Source organism: Palaemon carinicauda, chromosome 15 (assembly GCF_036898095.1).
Source record: "Palaemon carinicauda isolate YSFRI2023 chromosome 15, ASM3689809v2, whole genome shotgun sequence".
Classification (NCBI taxonomy): Eukaryota; Metazoa; Arthropoda; class Malacostraca; order Decapoda; family Palaemonidae; genus Palaemon; species Palaemon carinicauda.
In genome coordinates, this window is record NC_090739.1 from 21,447,313 (window position 1) to 21,464,601 (window position 17,289).

Sequence of the window (17,289 nt, forward strand, 5' to 3'; positions counted from 1 at the left end):
CAGAGTTACTTCCTGGAGGTGAGATGGATTAGGCTCTGGAAGAATACATCCTTCAGATCAACCAACATCATGTCTTGAGTCTCCATCTTGGACGAAGTTTGTCAAACAAATTCATTCAGGTCTGGTATGTCTACAACTAGTCTCCCATCCACAGACACCTCTACAAGGAAGAATCGACTGAAGAAGCTTAGGGAATCGTTAAGTTCCTTGTGAAATTGCACAAGCATGCTTGTGAATATGCTAAAGTACATGCATGTGCCATTCTGCAGCATGACCTGAACCATTGCCTGGAAAGCTAAGCCCTTTATCCTTGGTGGTAGGACAGATGATGTCACTGGTGGTAAATTAGATGAGTAGAAGAGTTGGTAAACGGGATGCGGAACCCGGACTGGAGCATGTCAAAAGTTCACTGTTCCATCATGAGATACCATCCCCGCCTCTATCAGGGTTGCAGGCAAGAACCCACAGCTACCATCGTAGGAGTCACCCCTAATGGAAGAGAAGAAAATTTTGAAATATTTCAGTATTTTGCATGCCATCCTTCCTCAAGTGTGACCAGGTGAGAGGGTGTGCGACCAATCACAAGCAGCTGAATGGGTGTGCAACCAAATGCAAGCAGTTGAGAGGGTGCGCGATTACTCACAAGCAACCACTTGCGCAGTTGAGGTTAGGACTTGTAATCGTGCACCTGTGTCATGGTGCTCTTTCAATATTGTGCAAACACCTATTACAGTAGTATATCTAGTATCACTTCAATGGGAGAACGAACTAGAGAGGTGGTACTATTGTAAGTGTGAGCGATCGCCAACTGGTTAGCGATAATGAACAAAAGAGGCAACATTCCAAACAATGCTCGCATCACAAGCATATGTGGTAAAACTTCAAAAGATACTAATATCATGGTGTTGTCCCAAAGAGTCCTCACAATAGCGAGCAAGAGAACTTTCATTCCAAAGATGATCGCAGTCATAACCAGCTAAAGAGAAAGCACAATAGCATGCCATTTTTTTTTTTTTCTTTTTCTTATTCCTTGGTGGAAGACTGGCCAACCCTGTCTTCCACAGGGAAAGAAACAGTAGGAGTGACATGTGAAACTCCTACTGATCAGTCTTAAAGGACTACTCATAAAAAAGAAAGGGAAGGGTAGTGGCTTTGGTTTCTTCAGTGTGTACAAAGTCAACTCATTGATTACTGTACTGTACATTCCTGAGACGAAGGTAACTTAAGTTACGAAAAAGCGCTTGTACAAAAGTTTGCCTCTATGCAGAAAGCTTCCAATAAAAGCTGAATGCGTGTGAACTCGAGCCTTGACGTGTTTCTTTATCAGTCTGGGGAGACAAGTGCTTGAGTTGAACATGCCTGATATCCTTGCTGTTCTTGTTTTTCGTCATTGCGAAAATCAAGCGTACGAATGTAATTGTGCACACATATTTATGGCATATGGAATATTATAAATATTAAAAATTATTTGTACATACATACATATACCAAGGCACTTCCTCCAATTTTGGGGGTAGCTGACATCAAACAAATGAAAGATGGGGACCTTTCCTCTCTATGTTCCTCCCAGCCTGACAGACAAGGGACTCAACCGAGTTCGGCTGGTACTGCTAGGGTGCCACAGCCTACCCTCTCCCGTTATCCACCACAGGTGAAGCTTCATAACACTGAATCCCCTACGGCTGCTACCTCTACGGTCATCCAAGGCGACCGGACGAACCAGCAGGGCCTACTGGAACTGCGTCAAAATCGCTCGCCATTCATTCCTATTTCTAGCACGCTCTCTTGCCTCTCTCACATCTATCCTCCCAGAGCTTTCTTCACTCCTTCCATCCACCCAAACCTTGATTTGTATTTTCCCTAAATCTTGTACAGAATCTGAGAATTTCTCTTCGGGTAGAGCAATCAGGTCTGGATCTTGAGTTATGATCTTATGAAAAACTTGAGAATCATTTTCAGGTAGTGTATATAAAAAATTCTTTTAGGAATAAGTCTTCCATGGAAATCTCCTATCCTTCGCGGTGTAAAGAGACTTGAGATCTGAGTGGAATTTGTTTATTCCTAGGATGATTGAAGATGTTCCCTACTGTAAACTCTTTGATTCTGAGGAGAGAGGAGTGTGAGGTCGACCCAAAATTTATCAGATGCAATTGATAATTGTAGGTGAAAGAAACTACTCTGGGTGATCTTGATCTATAGTGGGATCGAAGGGACGGCTTACCTCTAGGAGTAACTGGATGTCGACGGTCACGACTCTGGTAGTTGGGAAGTTTAGAGGCTAGACCTACCAGTCATAACTGTGCGTGTGGGCTGAAAAGCACACGTGTTAGGGCCATGCATTTTAGCTCTCACAGCCATAAAGCCTCTTCTCAAAGAGAGTTCAAACTTGCGCTCAATCCTGGGTCTTATGAGGCACTTAAGAGTGATGCTCACAATAATGTGTAGTAACTAACCTATTTTAAACCCCTAACAGGATGGGTGCATGCCGGGCACAGGATTTAAGGTTAGTTCCCCTACACGCGCATTCTGTGCGTGTGGTCATGTCAGAGCATTTAAAGATAGGCATGGAAATGCTCCAAAGAGCTAGCATGCTCAGGTGAGGGCAAGCACTCAAGTGAGAGCGAGTGCTCAGGTGAGAATCCTGCACTCACCTTAAGCGCACTTATCTGACCGAGGCTCATCCGTGTTCTTCAGGATAAGGTGAAGAGGGGTCAGGCAAAGATGGACTCGCAACCTTGCTGATGGGTGAGTGTGCTTACTTGTTAAGTACATTTAAGTCACTAAAGTAGGAGCTGATCACAGACCAAGTCTGGCAATCAGCATTCCAATCCAGTCAAGGAACGTTGAATCAACAGCACTCACTAGGAGACATGTTCCTTGCAAGTGTGTGTATCAAAAAAGCGAAATGATACTTCTTCATGAAGGAGCGTGTTCCTTCTAACGACTAAAATCTCCAGCCAGTGGAAAAATGCGTGTTCCCACTGATGGCTGCTATCAAAGAGACTACTTAATGAGCATGCTCACGGCCAGGTAATTACCAGCCACCTGTTTACATCTAGTTATGGAAAGTTTTAACTGCAGTATTTTCCAGTTTCGCTATTATTCCTCCTACATAAAGGATGGAGGTTTGTATATGAACCGGAACAAACTACAAAGAGGTGAAGGAAGAAAAGGATGTACTAGCCCTACCTGATTGAAAAAAAAAAAAGAAAAAAAAAAAAGATTGCAAAAGAATTCAAATATGGACTGAAGCAGGTTAAGGTAAAAAGTTGTTTTTATATAAACCCATCAATTGTTTTTGCCCAAATTCTTGGTCTTGAATTTATCCAAAATCTTTCACATTTCAATGTTAGAGTTCCTTTAAGCTGAAAAAATCAATTTAACTACCGAGTCTATTCAGTGCAATACCAAAATAGTCTCTCCTCCTGTTTCATATAACAATAACGATTAAAGGAACAATGAAATTCATTACTAAACAAATGCAGCACAGTACTCCATAATACTATATGTGAATTACACTTGGTAATCAAGTGAATATAAAATGGATTTTGAGGAAAGCAAAAAATCTATTTTTGGGTGATATGGCCATGTCGTCCTGATGGAAGGTTCCTTTAGGCAGCATTCTGAGGGATATTTGGCTACACTGATACTCCAAGAGAATTGACCATAGGTCTCCAGAATTCTATCGCCTGGCGCGAGTATCCTTAATATAACTCTTAAGGATATCGCATAATATCAAGGGACGTACAGTATTTCTTGATACGACACATAGCAATCTTCATTCCGAAGACAGTTTTCCCTTTGAGGGGGAAGAGTGGCGAAAATGAAGGGGAGCCGTTATCAAGGTTACCCGGTGGATCCTCTCCTGGTACCACCGCGGAGAACTATTCCTTGTTGCAATTAAGCATGAATAGCCGCAGATAGAGTACAGTAGTTTCGGGTGGGGACTTGTTACATAGATGTACAGTATTCTCCTTTTTTAAGAGGAGGGAGGGTCCATCAGGACGACATGGCCATATCACCCAAAAATAGATTTTTCGCTTTGCTCAAAATTTGTTTTTTTTTTGGCTCAGCCATGTCATCTTGATGGAAGTTTACCAGAGAATTACTTAAAAGTACTATATCTATGGATTTGTATAAGTGCCTTTACCTTGACTCAAATTCTTATATGGTCTCCAAGACCAATTATATATATGACATTACCATTATTTGTCATATCCACTAAGTTTGGAACTAACTTAGGGCTTCTTGCCCCCCTGCAGGGAATAAGTCGATACCGACTATAAGACGTCAAGGTATTATTTGTAAGAACAATATAGAACTTTAGTTATTACCAGGTTGTTCTTACAGAGGTACATTTATCAAGTATTTTTATTTCTAGGAAAATAAAAGACTCTGGACAATTTATTCGGTTTGATGTAGGGTGAATAAGACACAAATACATTTTATGTACAGTACTTATTTGTATGGACAAAAATAAATACCACAACGAATGTATTATAAATAGAATCTTTTATATAGTCAACCATAGTGATTCTCATTAAAAGGTATTACACTCAAAGGTGCTAATACCTGTTCACCCTTTGTACTGTTGTCCCAAACAGTTCACTGTTCATCGCAGCAAACAGTTCACTGTTCATCGCAGCACTAGACGACAGGTTTTATAACACTACCTGCCACCACCACAAAGTGTTTTATTTCATGCACTTGCTTCGCGTAATGTTTGTAAGACTCTAGAGGATTTCCAACCTGTATATGAGCGGAGTCTATCAAAGTCCATATGCTGAAAGAAGTTCAGCGAGGAAGCAATTTTTCTAGGATCATGACCTGCGGGTGTACTGTCAGGATCCGCTCTGCGAATAAGGTAGGCGAGTTTTGCCCTCAGTTATTTAAGGGATAAGTTTGATCCTGAGGTTTCACCTATGAAGAGCTGTCCTTCCTTGAAGTCTGAAGTTCTTCGTAGATAGACCTTAAGACACTCTACTGGACATAGAGAGACATCTTCCTTCAGAGGGCAGATTCTCCAAGGACCCCACCTTTTGGTGGGAAGCTCGTTTTTGGTGAGAAAGGTAGGATCGGGAAAAAGATTCAGTTCTCCCTCTTCTGTGAACTGAATATGGCCCTCGTCTCTTGATAGGGCCACTATTTCACTAACTCTAGCCCCTGAGGCTATAGTGAACAAGAATATCACTTTTTGTGTTAGATCCTTTAGGGAACAATCTTCATTGTTCAAGTTCGAAGCGTAGTGCAAGACTTTGTCCAAAGACCATGATATGGGCTTTGGAGGGGTTGCTGGTTTAAGTCTAGCGCATGCTTTCGGAATCTTATTGAAGATTTCATTTGAGAGGTCCACCTGGAAGGCGTAGAGAAGAGGTCTAGTCAAAGCTGACTTACACGTAGTTATCGTGGTGGAGGCTAGGCCTTGTTCATGAAGGTGAATGAAGCAGGACAGGCAGAAGTCTATCGAGATTTTTGCCGTCCTGTTTGCTTTGACAAAAGAGACCCACTTCTTTCAAGACGATTCATATTGTCTTCTGGTTGACTTTGTCTTGTATTCTTCTGAAAAGTCGATGTTGCCTCTTGAGATCCGGAACCTTTTCTTGGCTGCTAAGGCGAGAAAATCATGAGATGCAGGTTTTGGGTTCTCAATGATGAAGCGTAGACAGTCTACTTCTGAACCAGTCAGGATAGAACTGGGTTCGGTAGAGGAAACAGCCTCAGCCTCAGTTCTATGACTGGAGGGAACCAATTTCTCTTGGGCCATTTGGGGGCCACTACTGCTGCTGTCCCTTTGAAGGCTCTCAGCTTGTTGAGGACCTTCAGCAGGAGATTCAATGGAGGGAACAGATAGATATGATTCCATCTGTTCCAATCGAGGGACATGGCGTCCATCGCTTCTGCCCGAGGGTCCTCGTATGGGGCTACATATCGAGGTAGTTTCTTGTTGTCGCTCATTGCGAAGAGGTCGATCTGCAGTTCTGGAACTTTTTCCAAGATGAAGGAGAATAAGTCTGCATCTAGGGACCATTCTGACTCTTATCGGCTTTCGCCTGGATAGAGCGTCCGCCGTCACATTGCAGAACCCTTGTAGGTGAACTGCTGATAAGTGCCCTCTTTTATTTCTTGCCAAGCGAACATCACGTGATTGATGTAGGGCGATCTCGAGCCTTGTCGGTTCAGACATTTCAATATCACCTCGCTGCCCAAGACCAACTTGATATGGGCTGACCTGTGAGGGGATAGTTTCTTCAACGTCAGGAAGACTGCCATTGCTTCCAGAATGTTGATGTGAAAGGCCTTGAACTGGTGTGACCAGTTCCCTTGTACTTTCCTTTGATGGGAATGACCTCCCCATCCTTCCTGTGAGGCATCTGTGTGGATGACTACTGACGGTTGAGGTGGTTGTAAGGGAATTGTCCTTGCTAGACTCTTGACCTTCGACCACGGCCTTAGAAGCGATTGCAGCAAGGTCTGTGTCGATCTCTGTTGATCTCTTCGAGCGTTTGATGTGTATCTTCTCCAGAATCGTGACGCATCCTTTAGTTGTGCTCTCAGCACTGGGTCTGTTACATGATGCAAACTGGAGAGAGATAGGTACTCTTTCCTGTTGGCGTCTTGAAATCTTCTTGGATTTCCGTAGTCTCTTGACAGAACCTGCGATCTCTCTCCTCTTCTTCGGTGGAATGGAGAGGCGGTGTGACTGCAAGTTCCAATGGATTCCCAACCATTGAAACTATTGAGCTGGAGAGAGGCGAGACTTCTTGTAGTTGATCTTAAAGACCAGATGGTCCAGGAACTGGATCACCTTCGTGGCTGCCTGCAGACAAGCAGTCTTGGATGCTGCCCACACTAGCCAGTCGTCCAGGTATGCTGCTACCTGAATGCCTTCTAAGCGTAGCTGTTGTACGACTGTGTCTGCAAGTTTCGTGAATATCCTTGGGGCTATGTTTAGTCCGAAGGGCATGGCTGTGAAGACATAATCCAAGGTAGGAGGAAAGGGGGAAGCTGACTGGAAGGTGCTAGTAAGCATCTGCTAGGTCTATTGAGACTGTGTATGCCCCTTTCAGTAACAGGGTCCTTATATGTTGTAAGGTTAACATCCGGAACTTGTTGTTCTCGAACTTGTTGAGTGGAGACAACTCTAGAATGACTCCGAGTTTGTCCGAGTCTTTCTTGGGAACACAAAACAACCTTCCCTGGAAATTGATGGACTTTGCTTTCCTTATGACCTTTTTGTTCAAAAGTTCTAAGGTATATTCTTCCAATAAGGGGGTGGAGTGTTGGAAGAATTGAGGAAAGGAAGGTGGAGCTCTGTTCCATTTCCATCCTACTCCATTCTTGATTAGGCTGTGGGCCTAAGGATCGAAGGTCCAACGATCCCGAAAGTGGGAGAGTCTTCCTCCTACCTGGAGCATCTCATTGCTTGGATGGTCCAGAGGGTTTGTTACCCCGACCACGTCCTCCTCTACCCTTTGGGGGGTTTCTTGAGGAACCTCTCCTCGATCCTCTACCTTTTAGGCGAAAGGTAGTGGTGTGCCTCTCAAAGCCTGGGTTAAAGGCTGGTGACTGGGCTACTAACTGCTGAGGCACCATCTGGAAAGTGGTTTGCGGTTGGGCAACCATTTGGGGCACTGTGGTCATGGTAACAGTGGGATGTTGTGCAGGTCTATGAGGCACTCGTTGCTTCTTCGTCTTCCTATTCTTGGGTTGGGGACCAGCATCAGAGAATGATTTCCTTTTGGAAGACATGCCCCACTTTTGGAGAAGGTTCCTATTCTCTGTGGCGGCTTTAGCAACTAACTCTTGGACTACTTCCTTTGGGAAGAGATCCTTGCCCTAGATACACAAAGTGATCAGCTTCCTAGGCTCGTGGTTGACCGTTGCATTGCCAAACACGTACTCTCTACAGGCCCTCCTGGCCTTCACGAAAGCGTACATGTCCATCACTAGTGTAGCCATGTGCATCTTGGCTAGGACCGTGTACATATCTGGGGTGCTTGAAAGGCCTGCACACATCTCCATGCAGTTCTGGAGGGACAGAGAGGTGGCTAGTCTCTTTTGTCTCCTGTTTTCTTCGCAGGAGGAAGTCCGACAACGTCGGCAGGTTCTCACTGAACTGCTGTCCTGCGATATCTGGATCAAGCTTCGAGATCGAGAAAGTTAGATGGACCTCGTTCCAGTCCTTCTCGCCCATAGGCAGGGCTAGAGACAATGGTCTACACTCCTCTAGCATAGGGCATGATTTGCCCGCATCAACTGCTTTTAGTACGCAGTGGAGAGCTTTAATTGTGAAAGGATAAGCTCGGGAGGAAGGAGCAAGGAAGGTAGGGTGCCTCTTGCTCAAAGCAGAAACCTTTGAATTTGTGTATCCTGCTTTCTTCAGGCTACCGTCAAGAGCGCCTGTGCCTTGTCATGATTGAAGACTATGACCTCCTTAGGTTCCGTCTCTTCTTTAGATGCAGGTTCGTTCGTCAACCTGATGAAGCACTCCGGGTAAGCCGCAAAGTTCGGCCAGAATTGGAGATCGTCGAGGGGTATGGCCCCATCTTCTCCGAGACGTAGAGTTTCCCATTCATCATGGGCATGAACTCCGCAAACCTCCAGGGGTTGGTTTCGGAGCAATGGGGTAAGTGAGAGACTCTGGGCCGCTTGTGGGAGCCGCAAGAAGCGGACGCGCGGTGTACTTCCCTGACTTCCTTTCTCATCTCCTACTGTTCCTTGCGCATAGTTTCCATCATCAGCTGGATCTGCACCATAAACGCTTGGCTATTGGGGAACGGCGGTTCTGGTTGAGAAGTTGAGGCCGAAGAGGATGATGGCACAGATTGATATGCCGTCACAGACAGTAGATGGTCTTCCGTCTCTGTCGATCCGGATTCTTCTTCCTCCTCGGGTGGCTGGGCCACCTCTTCTTCAGGATCTTCTTGAAGGAGATCCTTCTCGATATCCGATGACACCTCTGACATCCTTTCCTGATGGATGTCCATGCCTTCCAAAGCCTTACTAATGTCAGCCTCAATCGACAGGGAGGCTTCGACTAGTACCTGAGACACAACCATGTCAGATGTTGCCTTAGGGAACAGAAGGCTTCTGATCGATTCGCTGGGTAGGTAAGGTCCCGGAGAGTTCTTCTGGAACCCTCTTACCCACTTTCGAAGCGTTTCCCTCACAGTATCCCTAGACTCCGATGTCTTGGGATCATCGAAACCCTCGGACATCAAGGCCGAGCAGTCGGTGCAACCCTTCGGGTCCCAATACCTCAGGGTTTTAGTTGCGATGGAGCCGGGGGCATGAGTCCTGCACATCTTGACCCCAAAAGTTCCTACTCTTGTGATTGCAGTATATGACTGCACACTTCACCTTGGCCTACTCCTGTAAGGAAAGAAAGAGTGAAATGAGTATGGGGTAATTTATCTAACTGATAAATCTCACATGCCTTAATAGTAAAACTTACTATTATAACTATAGCTTAGGATAGTAAGCTAGAAAAGAAATAGGAAAGACACATATCAGTGTTTCCTGTCTAGGCAATTGCTGTGAACTTCCCCAATATCAATATTTTAAAATTTCCTTATTAGGGAAATATAGGGTGGGATAGCTCTAGTATTTAGAGCCGGAGTCAGTGTATACTAGCACTAACTCCCCCCACAAGAGAAATATTAATATTGCATGGTAAAATCTTGTGTTCTGATGATCTAGGATACATCAAAATGTTGAAGGAATGCTTACCTCAACATTTGTTTAGTGGTCTCAACAATGGACTGTTAAAGGATACACAGAGTATGTTGGAAATTCATACTACTGTATGTTATACAGTATATTGTAGTTTTCTAGCTGCTGTATTTGCTATACTGCAAGAATACTGGCTACTATTATTATTATCATTATTACTAGCCAAGCTACAACCCTAGTTGGAAAAGCAAGATGCTATAAGCCCAGGGGCTCCAATAGGGAAAAATAGCCCAGTGAGGAAAGAAAATAAGGAAATAAATAAATGATGAGAACAAATTAACAATAAATAATTCTAAAAAAGTAATAACGTCAAAACAGATATGTCGTATATAAACTATTAACAACGTCAAAAACAAATATGTCATACATAAATTATAAAAAGGCTCATGTCTGCCTGGTCAACATAAAAACATTTGCTCCAACTTTGAACTTTTGAAGTTCTACTGATTCAACTACCCAATTAGGAAGATCATTCCACAACTTGGTAACAGCTGGAATAAAACTTCTAGAGTACTGTGTAGTATTGAGCCTCATGATGGAGAAGGCCTGGCTATTAGAATTAACTGCCTGCCTAGTATTACGAACAGGATAGAATTGTCCAGGGAGATCTGAATGTAAAGGATGGTCAGAGTTATAAAAAATCTTATGCAACATGCATAATGAACAAATTCAACGACGGTGCCAGAGATTAATATCTAGATCAGGAATAAGAAATTTAATAGACCGTAAGTTTCTGTCCAACAAATTAAGATGAGAATCAGCAGCTGAAGACCAGACAGGAGAGCAATACTCAAAATAAGGTAGAATAAAAGAATTAAAACACTTCTTCAGAATAGATTGATCACCGAAAATCCTAAGAGACTTTCTCAATAAACCAATTTTTTGTGCAATTGAAGAAGACACAGACCTAATGTGTTTCTCAAAAGTAAATTTGCTGTCGAGAATCACACCTAAAATTTTAAAAGTCATACAAATTTAAAGAAACTATCAATACTGAGATCCGGATGTTGAGGAGCCACTGTCCTTGACCTACTTACAATCATACTTAGAGTTTTGTTAGGATTCAACTTCATGCCCCATACACTAATTTTAGCAAAATCTCTATTAAGGGATTCACCAACCCCAGATCTACATTCGGGGGATGGAATTGATGCCAAGAGAGTAGCATGATCTGCATATGCAACAAGCTTGTTTTCTAGGCCAAACCACATGTCATGTGTATATAGTATGAAAAGTAATGGGCCTAGAGCACTACCCTGTGGAACACAGGGTAGTTCCTGGTGGCACTAGCCGATAGAGAGAGAGAATGGAGAGAAGGACTGCCGTATTATTATAGTTTAGTATAATAATTAGGGTTTAGGGACTACTGCCTCTACTGCCTTCTTTCCCGAATGAGGATTCCAATGGAAGGGGAGAGAATGTAATAATTCTAGCTTCCATCCAGCCACAATATCTGTTGCCGGCTGCACTGCCGGTTACAGGGTTTGTGGATGGCAGTCCAAGGAAGGACTGAAGAATACTCAAAGATGTAATGGGTCTCCCACCGGCAGCCGTCACAGCCGGCTCAACCTTTCCCGGAGCCTTGCTTCTGTTAGGGGGGAAGGTCGAAACGGCAATCTAGCCGCCTTTGTAGGAGCCCGGCCGGCATCGAAATCAGCCCGGCAAGCGAGGTGATTGTAGGATACCGGCCACAGGGGTCGTGGTCGTGACGGCTTAGGGACAGAAGGGGGAAGGGAAAGGGTCTTATATTATGCAAAGAAAGAAGGCAGCAGGTATTTCGCCGGCAAATCAAGGAAACAGTTTCTTTGCCGGTGCCGTCTTCGGCAACAAAGTAATAACAATTCCTTAGCCTAAGACATTGGCGGATAAGACTTGTCTTCTAGTTCACAAGGGAGAAGGTGGCGGCAATTGTACTACCACTTTCGGTTGTGGACTAGGGAAGCCGGGCTTCCTATGCCGGTAACAGTGTAACCGGCAGGGGAATGACTAATCCCCCATTGGTAGAGTTGCCAGCAACAAGACTGAATACTCTGAGTTACTGTCGTATTTCAAAGCCGGGATGCTCACCGGCAAAGAGGATGGACAGAAACACTATCTCAGTCAAGCCGGAGTACAATACTCTAAGGGAAGACGAAAGATAACGTTGCCGCCTTTGGCGGCACTCAGAGGGAAGGAAGGTTTTATCCTTATATATCTAAAAGAGACGAGTATCGAATTATGATAGTAATTCTGGGAGATGTTCTATCTCCGATAGAATTAATAAAACGATACGAGAGGATAAATGGGGATAACGTTACTAAAGTATACTAAAATGCGTTATGCTAGCCTAACCTGAGTCGGGATCTCGGCTAAGCTATGTCACCGAGGCCCTAACGTATGCTATTGAAACGTTTTAATAGAAAAGGAAATATTGCATGTGTAATCTTATCTTCACTAGTATAATTTGCCTAAATAGCTAGAATTCATTACAGCTAAATACCGGGAACATCATACTACTAACTAAAGCATTTATGGCATTTGACAGCGGCCCAAAATGGCCACCTCCGGTGATGGCTCTGCTCCACTAAACACATCTAAATTATGCTAATTTAACTGTGAGAAGGGAGCCAAAAATTATACACAGGAAAGATTAAATACTCAACTTTCCCGAGGATGAAGATGCTGGAGAATGCATTGCAATAATCCTTGCAATAGTAACAAAACCGAGAGCAGTTGGGAGAAACATCGTGCTTAATTAGCTACTACAAAAGGAATAGTTCGCCGGGGTGGTACCAGGAGGGGATCCACCTGGTAACCTTGACAAGGGCTCCCCTTCATTTTCGCCACTCTTCCCCCTCAAAGCGAAAACTGTATTTGGGGTGAAGATTGCTATGTGTCGTATCAAGAAATACGTCCCATGATATTATGCGATATCCTTAAGAGCTATATTAAGGATACTCGCGCCAGGAGTTAGAATTCTGGAGACCTATGTCAATTCTCTGGGAGTATCACTGTAACCAAATATCCCTTAGAAAGCTGTCTAAAGGAACCTTCCATCAGGACGACATGGCTGAGCCCAAAAAGAACTTCATCAAAAAGAAAACAAATAAAAGAAAAAGAAACCACACTGGAAGGATAAATAGCATACAGTATTTAGCTAGATGAAAGAAGATTGTGCTCAGATCTACCTATGAATTTAGGCCAGTGATCAAGCACTGGGACCAGAACTAACTAGTTTTACTTACTATTCATGCAATAAGTTAATGTGGAGGAGGGAGAGGATCTCTGAACCATATGATAAGAAAAAGGGTTGTATTTGTGCAAAATCATATGATGTCTTTAAATAATCAAAATCAATATTTTTGTAAGCAGCATATTGGCTGTAAGGTACTGTGCCTCACCTTGTTCTTTAACAGACTGTCGTGAACAAGCATTACATCTTTCTGTGATAATTTTGCTTGTAAACGTCATAAACTCTTGCACCGATCCACGCTGAAAGAATCCAAACTGCTGTAAATCGTAAGCTGCTTTGAGAAGATGAGCGCTTTCTGTACCTTTGTACAAAATACTAACTGCAAACAACTTCACCATTTTGAATGGGTACAATCAATGTACGTTATCTGCAAAGAGAAATTAATATTAAAGTACTTGCTTTAAACATACTGTAATTTAATACATATTTTGTTTATAACACATAAAGTCGCAAGAGACTAAATAATGATGAGCATCCACAGGTAAATAATACTACTGTGTTACTCAGGACAATTAAATTTAAGAAATACAGTATTGGACACTAAAGCAAAGCACTGAGAATTAAAGATTGTCTAGTTAAGATTCTATATTGATTGATTTAATATATTGATACTAAACTGTACTCTTAGCTGTGATCATGATATGATTATTGGTGTTAAAAATATATAATGCTACAATACTTCTATACAAGAAAAATCTTTATGTTTCCCCAAAATATAGTTATTAATTAAGGCCACTATATGTGATTAGTGATGGTCAATTTTTCCTATTTTAGAAAGTGTTGGTTGTATCCTCTTTCAGTGATGATAGACTACTGTACTAGTTCTTATTTTTTTTTTCTTTTGCTGCATGTTACCTCACATAATAACTTTAATCCTGTGAAAAAAAAAAATTATATCTAAAACCATGTTTTTATTTCAGTACCCTCCCTGAGTATTGTTTAGATAAAATTTACATTGATCATCTTTTTTTAGTGTCTACAGTACAATACATAAAAAGGTTACAGCATGACTGTTACTACCTTACAATAGATCTCAAATCTATCGAATGACTTTGTAGTTTTCTATAATTTTTTTTTGGGGGGGGAAATTCATGATTCTTCAAGTTTCATGATAAAATTAATCAAAGAACTATAAATACAGGTATAATTCATAAGCTAGTCTCACAGCAAAGAACAAAATTATGTATTTTGTACAAGATAAAACTTTGCCTGCAGTAGCTAGTGCTCCTTTTATGATTACTGTAATATGATATTTTCATAATAAAATGAATTTTTTAACATACATACCCACTGGTTATATAACAATAGCTTTATTCTTCTGTCCGGCTGAAATTCAAAACTCGCAGCAATCACATCGATATGCCAGGTACACACTAGCGCCACCACGGAGCTAGGCCGAACTATTCCTCCCAGTATCAGATTTTCCATGCCCATAGGTCTCTAGAGGGGAGGAGGGTGGGATTTTAAGTTATATAACCAGCGGGTAAGTATGTTCAAAAATTTATTTTATTATAAAAATATAATTTTTAAACATTTAAACTTACCTGCTGGTTATATAACAATAGCTGATTGACACCCTTGGTGGCGGGTCAGAGACAGCAACATTAATGGAATTTCACGTAACAGTTAAAAACAAAACTAGCTTAAGGGTTCGTACCTATTAAGGAAGCTGACTTCAATGGTTCCCTGCATTAATAAGTCTGCTGTCCTTTGAGAACCAGCGATCCACCCAGGGGGCTGAAGAACTCTAGGAGCTGTCAAACGGTGAATAACCTTTATGTTGACAGGACCTCAACTAATACCCTTGTTCCAGGCGCTCTCAAGGAACAAATGACCACCTGACTAAGTCAAAGATTGTGGAAGATTGTCTAACAATTTCCTCCAATCGTAAAAATATATACAAGTTCCAAGAGGGGAAAAGGGTACTAGGGATTAAGGGAGTGTAGTGGTAGATCCTTCACCTCTACTGCAATCGCTGCTACGAATGGACCCAAAGTGTAGCAGTCCTCATAAAGAGTCTGGATACGTTTTAAATAATGTGATGCGAATGCAGATTTACTTCTCCAAATCGTTGTAACCATTATACTTTGCAGAGAACGATTTTGTTTAAAAGCTACAGAAGTTGCCACAGCTCTAACTTCATGCGTCTCAACTTTCAGGAGCTTAAGGTCTGCCTCACCAGTGTGTGTGAGCTTCTTTAATCAAAAGTCTTATGAAATATGATAAGGCGTTTTTAGACATAGGTAAAGCAGGCTTTTTAACTGCACACCAAAGAGCTTCTGAATTGCCTCTTAAACCTTTAGTCCTGTCTAAATAGAACCTCAGTGCTCTAACAGGACAAAGAACCTTCTCTGGCTCCTCACCCACCAAATCAGAAAGGTTAGCAATTTCGAAAGATTTTGGCCATGGGTGAGGACTTTCGTTCTTGGCTAGAAAATCAAGCTGCAGGGAGCATGTAGCTTTGCCGTTTCTAAAGCCAATGTTCTTGCTAAAAGCGTGAACTTCACTGACCCTTTAAGCTGTTGCTAAGCTTACTAAAAATAAAGTCTTTAAAGTCAGATCTTTAAAAGAAGCAGTTCAAAGGTTCGAATCTGTCACTCATAAGAAATTTTAAAACCACATCTAAATTCCAGGCTGGTGAATCCTGTTGACGTTTCTTAGAGGTTTCATAGGATCTGAGATCCTGAAGGTCCTTGTTATTCGAGAGGTCTAAATGTCTATGCCTGAAGACCGTAGCTAGCATACTCCTGTACCCTTTGATGGTTGAGGAGGAGAAATTGTGCCCTCTTCTAAGTTCTAAAAAGAAATCGGCAATTTGAGCTACAGAGGTACTGGATGAAGAAACTGAAGTAGTTTTACACCATGCTCTAAACACTTCCCACTTGGGTTGGTAAACCCTGATAGTAGAAGTACTTCTTGCTCTAGCAATAGCCTTGGCTGCCTCCTTCGAAAATCCTCTAGATCTTTAGAGTTTTTCGATAGTCTGAAGGCAGTCAGACGTAGAGCTGGGAGATTAAGATGGTTTCTTGCCAAGTGGGGTTGTCTGAGAAGATCTACTCTCAATGGCAAGCTTCTTGGAACATCCACCATCCATTCCAGTACCTCTGTGAACCAACCTCTTGACAGCCAGAAGGGGGCTATTAGCGTCAATCTGGTTCCCTCGTAAGACACAAACTTTTGTAGTACTTTGTACAGCACTTTGAAAGGAGGGAAAGCGTACACGTCTAGGTGTGACCAGTCCATCAGGAACGCGTCTATGTGTGACGCTTCGAGGTCCAGAACTGGGGAGCAATAATTCTCTAGTCTTTTGGTTTTCGAGGTCGCTAATAGATCTTTGAGAGGGCGGCCCAAATCCTCCAAATTTTCTCGCATACATTTAGATGCAGTGTCCACTCTGTGGGGAGAACTTGATTCCTCCTGCTGAGGCTGTCTGCCCTCACGTTCTTTTCCCCTTGAATGAATCTTGTCAACAGGGATATATTTCTTTGTTGTGCCCAAATGAGAAGAGTTCTTGCTATCTCGTAAAGAGGCCTCGAATGTGTTCCCCCTTGTTTCGCTATGTACGCCAAAGCTGTGGTATTGTCTGCATTCATTTGTATTACTTTGTTTAGTACTAGCTTCTCAAACCTTTTGAGAGGCAACGACTGCTAGCAGCTCCTTTTGATTGATTTGGAGACTTCGCTGTTGTTTTGTCCACAGACCCAAAATCTCTGACTTTCCCAGTATTGCTCCCCACTCCGAGTCCGAGGCGTTGGAAAACAACACAAGGTCTGGGCTCTTTTGTTGCAAAGAGACCTTCCTGGAACCTGTTTATGTTGTTCCACTAACGAAGGCACTCTTTTATTGGTTCCGTAAGAGGAATGCTCTTCTTGTCGAGGCTGTCCTCTTTGTTCCAGTGGCAATTGAGATGGAACTGAAGGGGTCGTAAATTTAGTTTCCCCTGACACACAAATTGTTCCAGTGAAGAGAGGGTTCCCAGGAGACTCATCCACTCCCTCACTGAACAACCCTCCTTCTTTAGAAAGGCACAAAGCCTTAGGAGAGCTAGCTGTATTCTTGCAGGTGATGGAAAAACCTGAAAAGTCAGACTGTGAATCTCCATCCCCAAATAAAGAATCTTCTGGGATGGGATCAATTGAGACTTCTCTGAATTCACCAGAAGTCCTAGTTCCTTTGACAGACTCATTGTCAGACGCAAATCCTCCAGACAGCGATTGAGTGATGGGGCTCTTAGTAGCCAATCGTCCAAGTACAAGGAGGCTCTGATACCTCTTGAGTGGAGCATGCTTCCCACATTCATCATGATCTTTGTGAAGACTAGAGGG

General features: G+C 42.6%; 1 protein-coding gene across 1 annotated transcript in view; it reads right to left on the minus strand.

The window, feature by feature from the left end:
- Nucleotides 1–17,289, minus strand: part of Ykt6 (YKT6 v-SNARE) — a 65,803-nt gene that overhangs the window by 18,894 nt on the left and 29,620 nt on the right. The window contains exon 2 of the mRNA XM_068388194.1: nt 13,113–13,331. Coding sequence (XP_068244295.1) covers nt 13,113–13,302 — 190 coding nt within the window. The 5' untranslated portion in view covers nt 13,303–13,331. The remainder of the gene's footprint in view (nt 1–13,112; nt 13,332–17,289) is intronic.